General features: G+C 35.6%; 1 protein-coding gene across 1 annotated transcript in view; it reads right to left on the reverse strand.

Annotated features, from left to right (window-relative positions):
- LOC129219320 (cytochrome P450 3A24-like) overlaps nt 1–13344 on the reverse strand; it is a 43879-nt gene that overhangs the window by 16097 nt on the left and 14438 nt on the right. Inside the window, exons 6-7 of the mRNA XM_054853673.1 lie at nt 1802–2039; nt 897–1036 (exon numbers count right to left, since the gene is read on the reverse strand). Of these exons, the coding sequence (XP_054709648.1) occupies nt 897–1036; nt 1802–2039 (378 nt within the window). The remainder of the gene's footprint in view (nt 1–896; nt 1037–1801; nt 2040–13344) is intronic.

Consider the following 13344-nt stretch of genomic DNA (forward strand, 5'->3'; position numbering starts at 1 on the left):
TTAGGAAACAAAATTATAACCATTGATGCCATGCAGACATGTTTCGTGTTTAATATCTGCGCACCCCACACGTTTTACTTAGAAAAAGGATAAAAAACGTCGAAAGAATTTTTTTTCAGATGAAATTCAATAATTAACTAGTGATGAATCTTACGTTTCTTTAGAACACAAAAATTTCGTTTAAGAAAAAAAAATGAAATACCGAAGCGTAAGGATTTATTTTTATTTATTCATTTATTTATTTTAGGAATAAGCTGTTAATTGTGAACGATGTTGTTTGGTGTTTTAGTATCTTGTTTAGGAAGAGAATGTGAAGCGCCAAAACGTATTGACATTTTTTTATGAATAACTTTTTCTTCTTCATTTTCAATTGGCTAAAACATAAACAAGTAATTGCCCTTTTCCTACTTTTTTTAATGTACTTCCTTCAAATCAGTCGCAGTTACGCAAAAGTTTAATTTACCCATTAATCCTTCAAAATTTAAATTATATTTTGGTAGTACTTGGTTTCACTGCTTTACGTATTACTGCCAAATCATGCAAAAGTACAGACGAGTAACCAAGCGAACAGCAACCATAAACACTTTCACTTTCAACTTCTATTAGGCAAATTTGGACGAACCGCTTGAGTAGTTCTTACTTGGCGATAATCTTTCCATCCTTTTCATAACAATCTTGCAAATCAATTAGTATCCATATAATATTTCTATGCAGGCATTGTTAAAAATGCTTTAATGGACGAAGTTATGTGAAGAAACTAATAATAGGGCAATCATGTCAGCTCTTTGTGTTGAGTGTCGTTGATAAGTTTAGCCTCATTGTGCAGTGAAACTATCACGATTAAGAAGTGATTCAGTCACAATTTTTTGAACTCACTGAGTTTTTTATGTACTCACTTTCTTGCCTTTCCTTCTTGTTGCAATCACATCCTTCACAGACTGGATGAGTTCTGTAACAGGATTAGTTCCTTGATTCTTGAAAATTAATCTCAGTCTTCCTATTTGATTCCAAAAGCTCTCTAACTTGCGGAAACTCACTGAAATCATTCAGATACAGGGAATTAAAAAAACTTTTGATGTAACTATCATGAATAAATGAATCAGTTTATTGATTAAGTTTTTTTTTTCCATGCGTCACTGTCTCAGAGTCAAGTCGTGGATCACAGAATAAAGTAGCGACACGTCCGCCATCTTGGAACTAAAAGATGCGTTATTTCTATGTCTGCTATGGTGAAGTAGCATGTTTTGCTTCTTAATTTTAGTTTCTTATTAACTCCATGTTGATCTACAATCAAGAAGCAAAACACGCTACTTCATTACAGCCGACAAAGGAAGAAAGTGGCATTTGGCCCCAAGATGGCGGACGTGTCCCTACTTGAGCTACGATTTAGTGCTTTATCTGAGAGAGCTCATCAAGATTGAGATAGCTAAATACAAATAGTTCAAAATACTAGGAATAATTTTTACGCCAATAGAAACAAAAGTAAATATTTCTATGAATGGGTGTGCACAAGATTGTTCAATCAATGTGACATAACAACCCACACGAGATGAACAATTTGTAAATTATCAACGATTACCCTTGTTCTAATTGCGCTATTGGAGAAATCCAATGTAATAAGCTTTACTTTGAACTAAAAATTCGAAGAAAAATCGAGTGTCATGTAGGATTTCCTCAATTTCAAACAGTTAAAATGACCCGTTTATGGGAATAATAAGCTAACTATTATGTTTATTTAATTCATAAGGCGAGATAAAACGTGCCACTTTTGAAACAGGAAATAATTTGGAAGAAAACTCACCAGATAATAGGAAGAAGATGCTACGAACGTCGCCAGAGAAAAGAATTCGTGCGGAACGCAGAAATGGATCATTGGGATCATTTTGAACGTCGGTTTGAATACCGAAAGCTGTTCGGCCGATGACATCCATTGTCAAACCTTGATACATAGGATAAATGTCGAATGCTTCTCCTCGATTACTTTTCTTTTCGACGTTTTTCAACAAAGAATCGATCGCACCATTCATAATAGGAGCCATCTATCAAATAATAAGAATATTAATGCAATTAGACAATGTTCTCAAACGGTTTCTTTATATACATTTTAAAGAACGCTACGTAAATTCCTATTGAAATGCCTTACGAATAGCTAATTTTCTGCATTGGGTTATTGCGTGATTTAAAGTTATGAGTCAGCGAACCACTGCATGGAAAAGCACAATTACTTTGAAACCTATAGTAAAAACTATTAATATTCAGTTATTTTTTCCTCAACTGAAATGCATTCAATTTCATAAGGTAGACACCCAACAGTGAATGAACACCCGCAGTGAATGAACAGCTCGTAAATAAAAGAAAGTAATAATAAATTTTTAAAAGTGTTTCCTTAAATGAATGGGAAGAAACAACTTTATTCTCAACATTTTTGACGACTATAACTTTTTCTAATCCGTTTGGGAACACTACGCAGAATGTGTAACGTAAATTCTTAAAATATTCAATATGGAATGGCTTTAATATGGTCCTTATTCGATATAAAAGACAATCGAAATTCTATGACATTTTCTGAAATAATCACAATAGTGTTTGTAAATAGAGGCTGCTTTTTTTTTTTTTTTGACAAAATACAGACAATTGCAGAACTTTTAACTACAGAAGACCTTCATTTTACAGGGTTTTTTTTTATTCCTTTTTTTACGCGGATTTGATTACAAACAATTTAAGATTTGCAGCCTTTTGTTTTACGCGGATGAGTTTTGATTTTGCGTGGATGCGGCATTTCAAAACAGAAATGCCGCACACGTTCAAAATTCAAACTCCCGAGATTGCAGATAAACTGCATTTTGGCGTGTGCTAAGCTAGATTGGATAGTAGGAGACATTTTTTTTTGCGATTGGATCCAGAGTTATTTCCAGAAGTAAAGTAATTAAACTCACAGAATTCATAGCTCACTCGAAGAAGCGCCGTTAAAAGTAGTAAAGAAAAGCAAAACCAACAAGGATATCTACATAAATGACACAACTAACAACTTTCATAATGAAAGTTTTGAGCCATTGCTTGAAAATGGCAAATGATTTTCTGATTTGTAAGTGAAGGGAAGATCCCGTCATAGAAATGATGCGAGTGATCACGGATGTGTCAACGTACAAAGAACTACAGAGAAAACAAATAAGGACAGCCAAAAGACTTATCATAACCAGCTCTTACTTTTAAAGAATAAGTTGATTCATGCTTTATTTACGTACGTTGTGCATATGTATCGAAATAAGAACTTATTAAACTTATTTATTATATAACTATTAGGGCTCGACCGATGGCATTTTTTGTCAATGGGCCGATGCCGATTTTTGGCCGATTGTTCAAAGATGGCCGATGGCCGATAGTTTTCCTCCAAATGGCCAGTTGCCGATGGCCGATGCCGTTGGCAGATGGCAAAAAAAAATAAATAAAAAGATTAATTTGAATTCTGATATTTTTAATTCAAATTATGTTTTTCGCAATCACGAGTTGCGACAGGACCCTACTTATTGGAGTTATTGTTTCCAGAAACTGCTCCTGACACCCCCAAACCTGCCCTTCTCCTGGGCGGTTACGTGTGTATAGTTGTGTGTGGGTGGGTGTGTGTGTGTGTGTAGGCGCGCATGCATATGTAGGCTTGTGTGTGCGTAGACCTGTGCACACACGTAGGCGTGTATGTCTCTCTGTGTGTAGGTGCTTGTGCATGTGTAGGCTCGTGTGTGCATAGACTTGTGTATGCACATAGGCGTGTGTGTGTGTGTGTGTGTGTGTGAGCGTGTGTAGGACATGGACGCCACTGACCAGGAGAAGCGGATTTCGGGGGACATTGCTCAGGAGCGGAGGAGCCACGACTGCAGAGGACGGTGGGCGGAAGTGCGGCAGAGGGAAGCGGGGGTGGGGGGAGGGATATAAAATCAGCCTAACGTCAAGGACAGTCAAATGAGAACAATAAGCAATCGTGATTTCTCAAAAAAATCTAACAGAAATAAATTGATAAGATTGTCAGGGATTTGAAGGATCATTGAAACAAATATAAGAAATACGCAAAATGACATTTCTTAGCCAAAATAAATAATCGCTAAATATTTAAGAAATGCTTGAAACGACGAGGGTGCGTTTGGGGGGACCCCCTCTGATTTTGGAGTAACTCACAACATTAAACTTCGGCCCCAACTTCAGTCTCATTTTTTTAGTACAGAACCGCTACCACCAACGCCTCGGAAGAGTTTCTGAATCTACTTCAGCACTTCCGAAAAAAAAATTCAAAAGTGCCTTTGATTTCCGAATTATGTCACCATTCAAAACGTCTTTAAGCAATTTCTTACATTAACCCCTTCAGACCTGGTGTCCGGTATACCGGACATACTTTTAAACAGCTGCTAATCATTTAATAATTGATTTAATTAGTTGATTTTTTTTGTAGCTGACTCTTTACATTCTACTTATTATAATTTGAAGTAATTTTTCGTTTTGGGGTTGACAACACTGACATATAAGGATTGAGAGATAGAGAGTGGCTCATTTTTCCAACAATGGATTTTCATTTGAAAAGCGAGGCTTTTTCCTGATTTTTTTTAAAAATATACAATTTTTAATTAATAGTTTCAAACGCTTATATTATGTTTTATAATTGTTTGTAGAACATTTTATAATGAAGGTTGTTCGGTATTTTATCGTTTTTGTATATGAAATATTGATTTCAAAAATATAAGTCAGGAATATTGGACGTGCCATAACTCTTTTAATTTTTCTCCTACAAACTCAAAATTTTGTCAATAAGATACCCTTTATCATAGTACACTGTGTACGAAATATCAACATTTTTGGTCCAATATTTCATAATTCCGACTGAAGGGGTTAATGCTCTAAATTCTTCCTAAACAATATATAAAGCTTGAAAAAAAAAATCTCTAATTTTAAGAATGGTGTTAGTTTTAAACAACTAAGAAATACAACCTAGAGTTTAATTTCAAAAATTGAGGGAGTGGGAGGAGGGGCACGCAAGTGTTCTCGGAAATACAAAAAATAGTCATAAAAATAGTGTTCAAAACAATCATAAACATTGAGCAGAAAAACCCTTTTAAAACTTGCACCCGAGTTTGTTTTGATGTGCAGTGGCGGATTTAAAAAATAGCAAATGTTGCAATTGCGCGAGAGGCCCATAACCATAGGGGCACCGTAGGAGTTACAAAAATGCTTATGATAAATGTTTTACAATTTCTGTGATGGAGAAATAGGGCCCCAAAATGTATTTCGACGGGCCTCAAACTTGTAGCTCCGCCGAAGCGATACAGAAAAGACTGCATTACTATGATTCATATTACAAATATCGAAAAATTAAAAATTACCGTCGGTTTGACGGGAGTCTAACAAAATGAAACTAAACCGGTTTCGCCATCTCATATTTTTTCCATGGCCTCCAATTCGGCAATACATCACCAAATGATCGTCAGTCTGAGACGCTATATTAATTTTCCATTGAAATAAGTAATTAGTAGCCACAAAAAATGAGTAAATAGGCTTTTTAGAACACCCGATCGAAAACAAAAAGGGAAGTGCACAACTGGAACGTACGCACATCCCATATGCGAAAATTTAGCCTTCTGCAGCTTACCATTTTTGAGTTATGACTTACTAGTCGACCCGTGCGGAACTCCGCACTGAGCTTCGAATCGTTTCATAAGGCATTTCGCTCTTTAAAAATTTCAAACAAAGAACATTATGAAGAAGAACCGAAAAAAAGTAAGCGCAGAAGAGAAAGTATGTAATTAAAAGACATCAGTAACAAAACCTCGTTAAATACAACGTTGTGATAATTTGATCATCGCTCACCTTTTGGTCGTACATATTTTCAATGCAAACATAAATATCATTAAAAGTGGCTGAGTAATGACTCGTGAAAAAGCAATAATTGTGCATGTGAAAAAAACAGGTTGTGGCAAATACAGTCCTGCCCATGTGAGCATCTGACAGGAAAAAAAGAAACATTAAAGAGATATTTATTGGCACGGATTCGAATTGGCGCCATTCTGATTAACAGCCCGACACCCCAACAAACCTAGCAATTGCGCCTTCCTTTTCGAAAGCTATTCATTGAAGGAATGCGTAGTAAGAAACAGCAAAAAAGCTTTTGGCCAAGAAAAAAAAAAATAATAATAATAATAAGATCATGCTTCTATATTTTGTCATTAACCAGCGTACGATTTAAAATTATTCGTAAAGCATGGAATTTGATTAAAGAATGACGAATGTCTCACGTAGGGATAGAAATAAACATTCTAGAAAAGTAAAAAATTAGATTGAAAATAAGTGTTTTTATCTTTGAATATTGAACTATTTCACATAGAAGGTTGCTTTAACCGTTACGGCTTAAATGTACGCACATGTTTCTCTTTTAATCGAACACTTAAAATTCAAAACCAAAACCAGTTGAACTGAGTCCGTTTTTTAAGTGTAATTTTTCGAAAGTAGACAAAATGTATTTTTTGGGTGAAACTCGGAGTTTTAATTTGGCGTAGAATTTTTTTCATTTGTATAAAAGGTCGAACACTGCTATTAGAAAAATCTACATTTCAGCGTACAAAGAAAATGTTTTTCTGCACAAAAAGGATTCCCTTGAGGTAAATCTTATACTTTTTTATGCTTACATTATGTTTAGTGGTCTGGATGGAGTCAAAGCTTAAAAAAAGGAAGAACATCCTTCGATTAACAGTCAACTTATCCGAATAATAACTGTAGCCTGCATAAAGGAATCGAAACACCAAGTAGCATTCCCACTGCAGTTATTTTATTACGTGTGTATGTTATGAGTACATGCAATGCGTAATACTAATATAAATTAGATATTATGTCGGACAGCCCAAGCTTGCCCGAAGTTCAGACAGTTTATAGCCGAACGCTCTACCGAAAAAAACTTATCAATTTAACCGAACAACTAAGTCCAGTGCTTTTAAGCTTTATTAAAATATAAACACACACACACACAGGCTTTTTTTTTTGCCGAAAGCGACGTAAAAAATTGGAAAACTGCATTAGAACTTTGCTTTAAAAAAAAAATGCATAAGAACTACAGGATGCATCAAGGTTTTGAAACAGCAAGGGGCGTTTTCAAAAACTTGATTTTTCGACCGTAAGTCTATTTTTCGTCGTTAGCCAGCCTGATAAATTTTAAAATGAGAGGGGAATAATATATAAGGTAACATATTGAAGAGAAATTTTTTTATTTTTGAAAATTTTTACAATTTGTTACCACAGGCTGCTTGAACCGTTATGACTTAGATGGCAGCACGTGTTCATCATTTAACAGCACGGTTAAAATACAAAATAAATTGAACTATGCTCTTTTTTAAGAGTAGCTTTTCGAATGTAGTAAAAATGTGATAAGCTTTTTTTTTTTTTTTTTTTTTTTTTTTTTTTTTTTTTTCACCAAAAAAAAAAAAAGAAAAAATATGTATTTTACCCATCAAAATGAGGTAGTAATTTTTTTTATTTGTACAAACAGTCAAAAATTCATTAGAAGAATATATATTTCAATATACGATTTATTATTTTTTTCTGAACAAAAAACAATTCTATTGTAGTCTGAAATCTTGAACCTGTTACTTATATTTTCACTTACATTATGCTTTAATTTTCTTACCAGAGCCAAAGCTTCTTTAAAAAAAAAACGTACAATTCAGAAGTACTTTAGCACAAAACCACATCAATTTTTCATAACAGCAAAGTGCGTTTCCTACTCACTTATTCTATTCCCTCATATTTGTTATTCACTTAATTAAGTATTCGTGTAATGCACGATATTTCTCTAATTTTTTGATGCAGATTGTCCGGACGTGGGCCCGAACACGCATTCTCCTGGTTACGAGGAGAACGCTCTGCCGATCAAGCTATTCAGCTCTGTCGGTCATAGTGCAAGTTAAAGTTATAAGTTTAACCGAAAGTCTCATTCTGGTTCTTTAAAACAGGTTTTTCGGCTCAAAAACAATTTTTAAACCGTGGGTCTATTTTTCGTCAGTAGCCAGCACCATAAACTTTAAAATAAGGTGTAAATCAAAGAAAACGATCAAGAATTGAGGAAAATCTGGCGTAGAAACCAAAAACAGGCTACAGAAATAATATATAAGGATGAGAGATACATACGTAAATCCAGGGCCGTCCCAAGAGGGGGGCGAGCGGGGCAATCGCCCCGAGCGCCACGAAATGAGGGGGCGCCGCAAGGTGCCCCTGTTTTAAACGGAACACGATGACATTCACACGAAATTAGGGACGAAGCAAGGCGCCCCTCATCGTAGAAAATGCCCCGATTGCATAAAATTAGGGGCGCCTTGCGGCGCCCCCTTATTTCATGTATCATTGATACATAGTCAAAAACACAAAATACAGAATCATTGCAATAATTCTCTATTTTTTTTTCCTAGGGCTCGAAAATATTCCTCTCTCTGTCTCCAAAACATTAGTTTCCTTTGTATGATTGAAGCAGATACAATTTCTGAGAATATAACTTTAAAATCAAACAAAAGGCACTTCTCCTTTGTCTAGTTCTCATCAAATTTGCTTGAATTCTGCCCCTGCGTGCAGTGACGTAACCAGAAAAAGTTTTAAGGGGGCACATTGAAAAAGCAAAAAACAGATTTTTTTTTGAGCAATCACGATTGCTTATTGTTCTCACTTGACTGTTTTTGATGTTACGCTGATTTTATTTTCCCGCCAGCACCCTCTGCAGCATCACCGTCGACCGGCCGCCTCACGATGCTGCTCCTCTTGCGAAAACAGTGTCCAGGTTGCGTCCATATCCTACACACACACACGCATACACACCTACACACGCACACACACACACACACATACACACACTCATGCCTGCACACAGACAAACACACATGCCTACATACACACACACACACACACGAGCGCCTGCACGTACACGCGCGTACACAACACTCACTCACACACATGCATACATACACTCTCACACACGCACCCACACACATGCGCCTACACAAACACACACGCGCATACACACGCTTATGATTGCGAAAAACATAATTTGAATTCAAGATGCCAAAAAGTCAGATTAATATATTTTATTTTTTTTTGAGCAATCACGATTGCTTATTGTTCTCACTTGATTGTTTTTGGCGTTACGCTGATTTTATTTTCCCACCTCCATCGCCATCCTGTGCAGCATCACCGTCGACCGGATCCTCACGATGCTGCTCCTATATTGAAAACCGTCTAAAGGTTGCGTCCATATACTACACACACACATGCATACATACACACACCTACACACACACACATATGTACATACACCTACACACACATACACACACACGCATACATACAGACTCCTACACAAACACACACGTACACAAACACATACATACACACGCATACGTACAGACACCTACACAAACACACACACACCTACACACAACTAGCCACACACTCATGCCTGCACACAGACACAAACACATATGCCTACACACAAACACACATACCCCCCCCCCCACACAACACACACACGCCTACATACACACACACACACTCGTGATTGCGAAAAACATAATTTGAATTCAAAATGTCAAAATTCAATTTATTTTTTTTTTTTATTTGATATTAAAAAGGTTCAAAAGATACCCAATCAAAAGCTTGAAACTTCCAGTTTTGAAAACACAGTTTTAGCCTTAAAAACGCGACTATAGGTCATGTTTATTGACGTTAGGGAGCAGGGTTACCAGATTTAAGAACAGTAAATACGGGACAGGCTTCGAGAAGTGAAAAGGGGGGGGGGATTTTGAGGCTGGAGTGCAATTACTGGTTATGTATTTTTAAAGGGTGATAAACAACTATGTTTTAATGACTTTCGGAAGATTTCTCTCAGTAGTTATGCTTATGGGTGAGCACATTTTTGGAGGACTCTTAACTCAAACGCAATAGAACGAAGTTCAGTAAACAGATCGACGTTGATAGAAACAGGTGCTAATTAGTTTTTTACTTGCGTTCGCTATAAGTTAAACGGTGCAATCGGTCTTAAAACAAAAAAGGAATTTTTATCTGTGAAATCAAACTACTTTCTCATGTAATTCACAGCTGTTTCAAAAATTACTGGTATCCCTCAGTCAGGCAATGTATTTTTCTACCGTCTAGATGTTTTAAGGTTTTAGTAACGAACGATTCATAAAACTTATCTTCAAATCTGCTCTCTAACTGTTTTATCAAATGTGTCATAATATCATAAAGTTATCTGCTGCAGTTGTAAATTCATTTTCAAGTTTTTTACGGACAACTTCGAAAATAGGGGACACATAAGGGAAACGGCACCAGTAATAGACAAGGGTCTAGTAACAGACAGTTATAAGTTTGGATTTAAATAATAAGAATTTTAGGCGAGTAAAACTGATGTTGTTGCATCCCATGAATGCTCCCACTAGACGGTGCAAACCTCTAGTGTTTATCAGAGTGAATTTTATGAGCCAGTTGGTATTTATAAGGCAGTGGTGGAAGGTTAGGAACAGCCGCCACGAGGTCAGCTGGTGTTTCATGTTCATTTAAAATTTAATAAGGCTTCAGTTCTAAAAATAAAGAACTTTTGAACATTTTCAAGAGAAAAAAGGAATGATGACCATTACTCATCTTTTCCTCAACACATCTGTTACTGGGTATCATCAGATTTTTTGGAATCTGTTGTTGAGGGTTGGACCTGTTTTCAAAATTGAGCAAATAAAAATAAAATTAACTAATTCAGAGGAATTAGTTAATTCCCAACTAATTTCCAGAAGCAGCCAAATGTTAGATGAGATTTTATTGCATGAGAGAAAAACAGTTTAAAAGGTCTAAATAAATAAAAGGCTCAAAAATTGTGTTAACCCGAGAGCGATGCCTTAATCATGTCTATTACTGGTGCCGCTACCCTACTACTAAGAAAATGGAAAACTAATGCAACCTCATTGGTTTCACATCATGTTTCAACTGTACTTTCTTTATTTAAAAGCAATAATTTTCTGCAGCAGAGGCTTAGGGATGGATTATAAAATAATTCATGAGAGCAGGCCAAGATTTAATGAGTCGATCTACAGCAGAAGCTAAATTTAGCCATCGTGTCAGGATAAACTTTAGTTGCTCTTTTAAACTCTAGGTTAGCAAACTCAAAAAACTCCTTCAGCTCATTCCGCTTAACTGCAGATCAAGAAAAATGTGAATAAATTTTTAAAACTATAGTTTTGACATTAATTTCTAAAGCATCTACAGCATGGCGAAATGCAGTTATACGAGCACCCTGACTTCAATAAATTTTTGTTTTTCCGCTTTGTTTCAAAATTAGCGTTGGTATTGTCGGTTGAAAGTTTTAAAACTGACAGTGAATTCAAGTCTGACGCAATCAATGCGTTAGTCAAGCAGTTTACTAAAGAGTCAGCCGTCTCGAAACTTTTTGCTCTTTGATTTTCTTATTGTTCTTCATTTCACATTTTTTGTTTTACTTTATTTTTTCCCCTTAAAATAATGTCTCATTTTGTAAAATATTGTTATTAGCTAGAATACGGGACTTTAGCCGTCCCGTATGGAAGTTCACCGGGACGCGGGACAATTTTTCAAAATACGGGACTGTCCCTTGAAATCCGGGACGTCTGGCAACCCTGTTAGGGAGGGAGCTCAGAAACTGTTTCCGATCGATTATTTTTTTTTAAATAGATTGAATTCAATTCCTTCTTCCCCTGTAAGTTTTCGAAATTGAGGTTTCAAAAACGCAACTTTAAGACGAACTTTGAAGATTTTATGGACGGGAGAATCTGGAGCGTTTCCCAGGAAAATTGTTAAAAATTATGGTTCAAAAACTTTAAGTCATGTTTTGCATTCAGGGGCAATTCCACTTAAATTTTTTGTAAGTGTTGTTAAAAAAACCCATTTTTTGTGATATTAAAGAAAAGCGGCATGGGGACCCTTGCACGAATATTTTCTTAAACTTAAGTCTTAAAATGCAATTTGTAAGGCCATATTTTTTAATATTAGGCCCAGTGATTTTTCGTAGTTAGAGAAGCTCCAAAACTCAATTCTGAGCGATTTTCGATGTTGTTGAGTATTTGTGGACTTCTCCCTAAAACTTACAAATATTTGATGCAAAAGAATAACATCTTCGTTTATAACACATATGTAAGTACATATTGAGTTGTTACAAGTAAAACCACAAAAAAAAAAAAAAAAACTCTTGAAAAGAATCATTGGATGAGTCCAGATCGAAATCTAATTTTGATGTAATTTACTTCGATAAATACATTTTCTATTTATAATCAGCAACTTATTTATTTGTGTTCTTAGTTTGATCAATATGAATAACCAATTCAGTTTTAATTGTTAGTTTTTTATCAAGTGCGATAACATTTTAGTAGATAAATATTTGGATTTTTAACATTTCCATTTTTTGAAAAGTTTTTGGGGCATTAATGTTTCACAAATATTAGAAATATGTTCGTTGCTTGTCTTTTAATTTGTATTATGCATAGCATTCTGATTGTTCTGTTCATTAATATGTAAGAAACTCAAGTATGTATTATGCGCTGATGTTATAGCTAATTTGATGTTTCTGTGTGTATGGGGGGGAGGGAGAGGGCGTCAGGAAACTTTCGCCCCGGGCGCCGTCAGAGCTTCGGACGGCCCTGCGTACATCCAGCCGCAAGAAACAACGCAATAATTAACTTGTTTGGTACCTGAATGCAGTATTAAAAACTCTTTCAGGGGTGATTAAAATAGAAATTCATACTGAAATTTAAGTAAACAATTTTATATGAAAACAATAACTCCCTTTACTTTGTTTTTAAATGTAAAACAACAAAGGTCCTTTTTTTTTTCAAAAACATCGGTCAATTCCATCGGCTTCTCGATGTTTTTTAAGGCCGATGGGCCGATGTTTCCTGCAAGTTAGCATCGGCCGCCGATGCCGATGCATCGGTCGAGTCCTAATAACTATCACTGGAGTGAAATCTATATATATAAAAATGGATGTATGTTTGTGGGTATGTGTGCGTGTTCCTTATACGAATCCACAGTTTTTGTCAGATTTCTTCCAAATTTGGCACAAAGGTAAATTGTTGCTCAGGAATTCATAAAAGCCGGTTTTTGGAATTTTAAAAACACCCAAAGAGGTCTAATTTTATATTTTGAGTCATAAAATTGCTCTTTTCTGCACGGACGAATTTTTATGTAGTTATGAATTTAGTCTAAATGAAAAGCCCGTAAAAAACTGCCCTAGATGAAGTTTCTTCAAATATTAACTTTAATTGTTAAATTTGCGAACCATGGTTCAAAGCAAATGAAAACGGTTATCAACAT

The sequence above is a fragment of the Uloborus diversus genome, chromosome 3, assembly GCF_026930045.1.
Source record: "Uloborus diversus isolate 005 chromosome 3, Udiv.v.3.1, whole genome shotgun sequence".
Classification (NCBI taxonomy): domain Eukaryota; kingdom Metazoa; phylum Arthropoda; class Arachnida; order Araneae; family Uloboridae; genus Uloborus; species Uloborus diversus.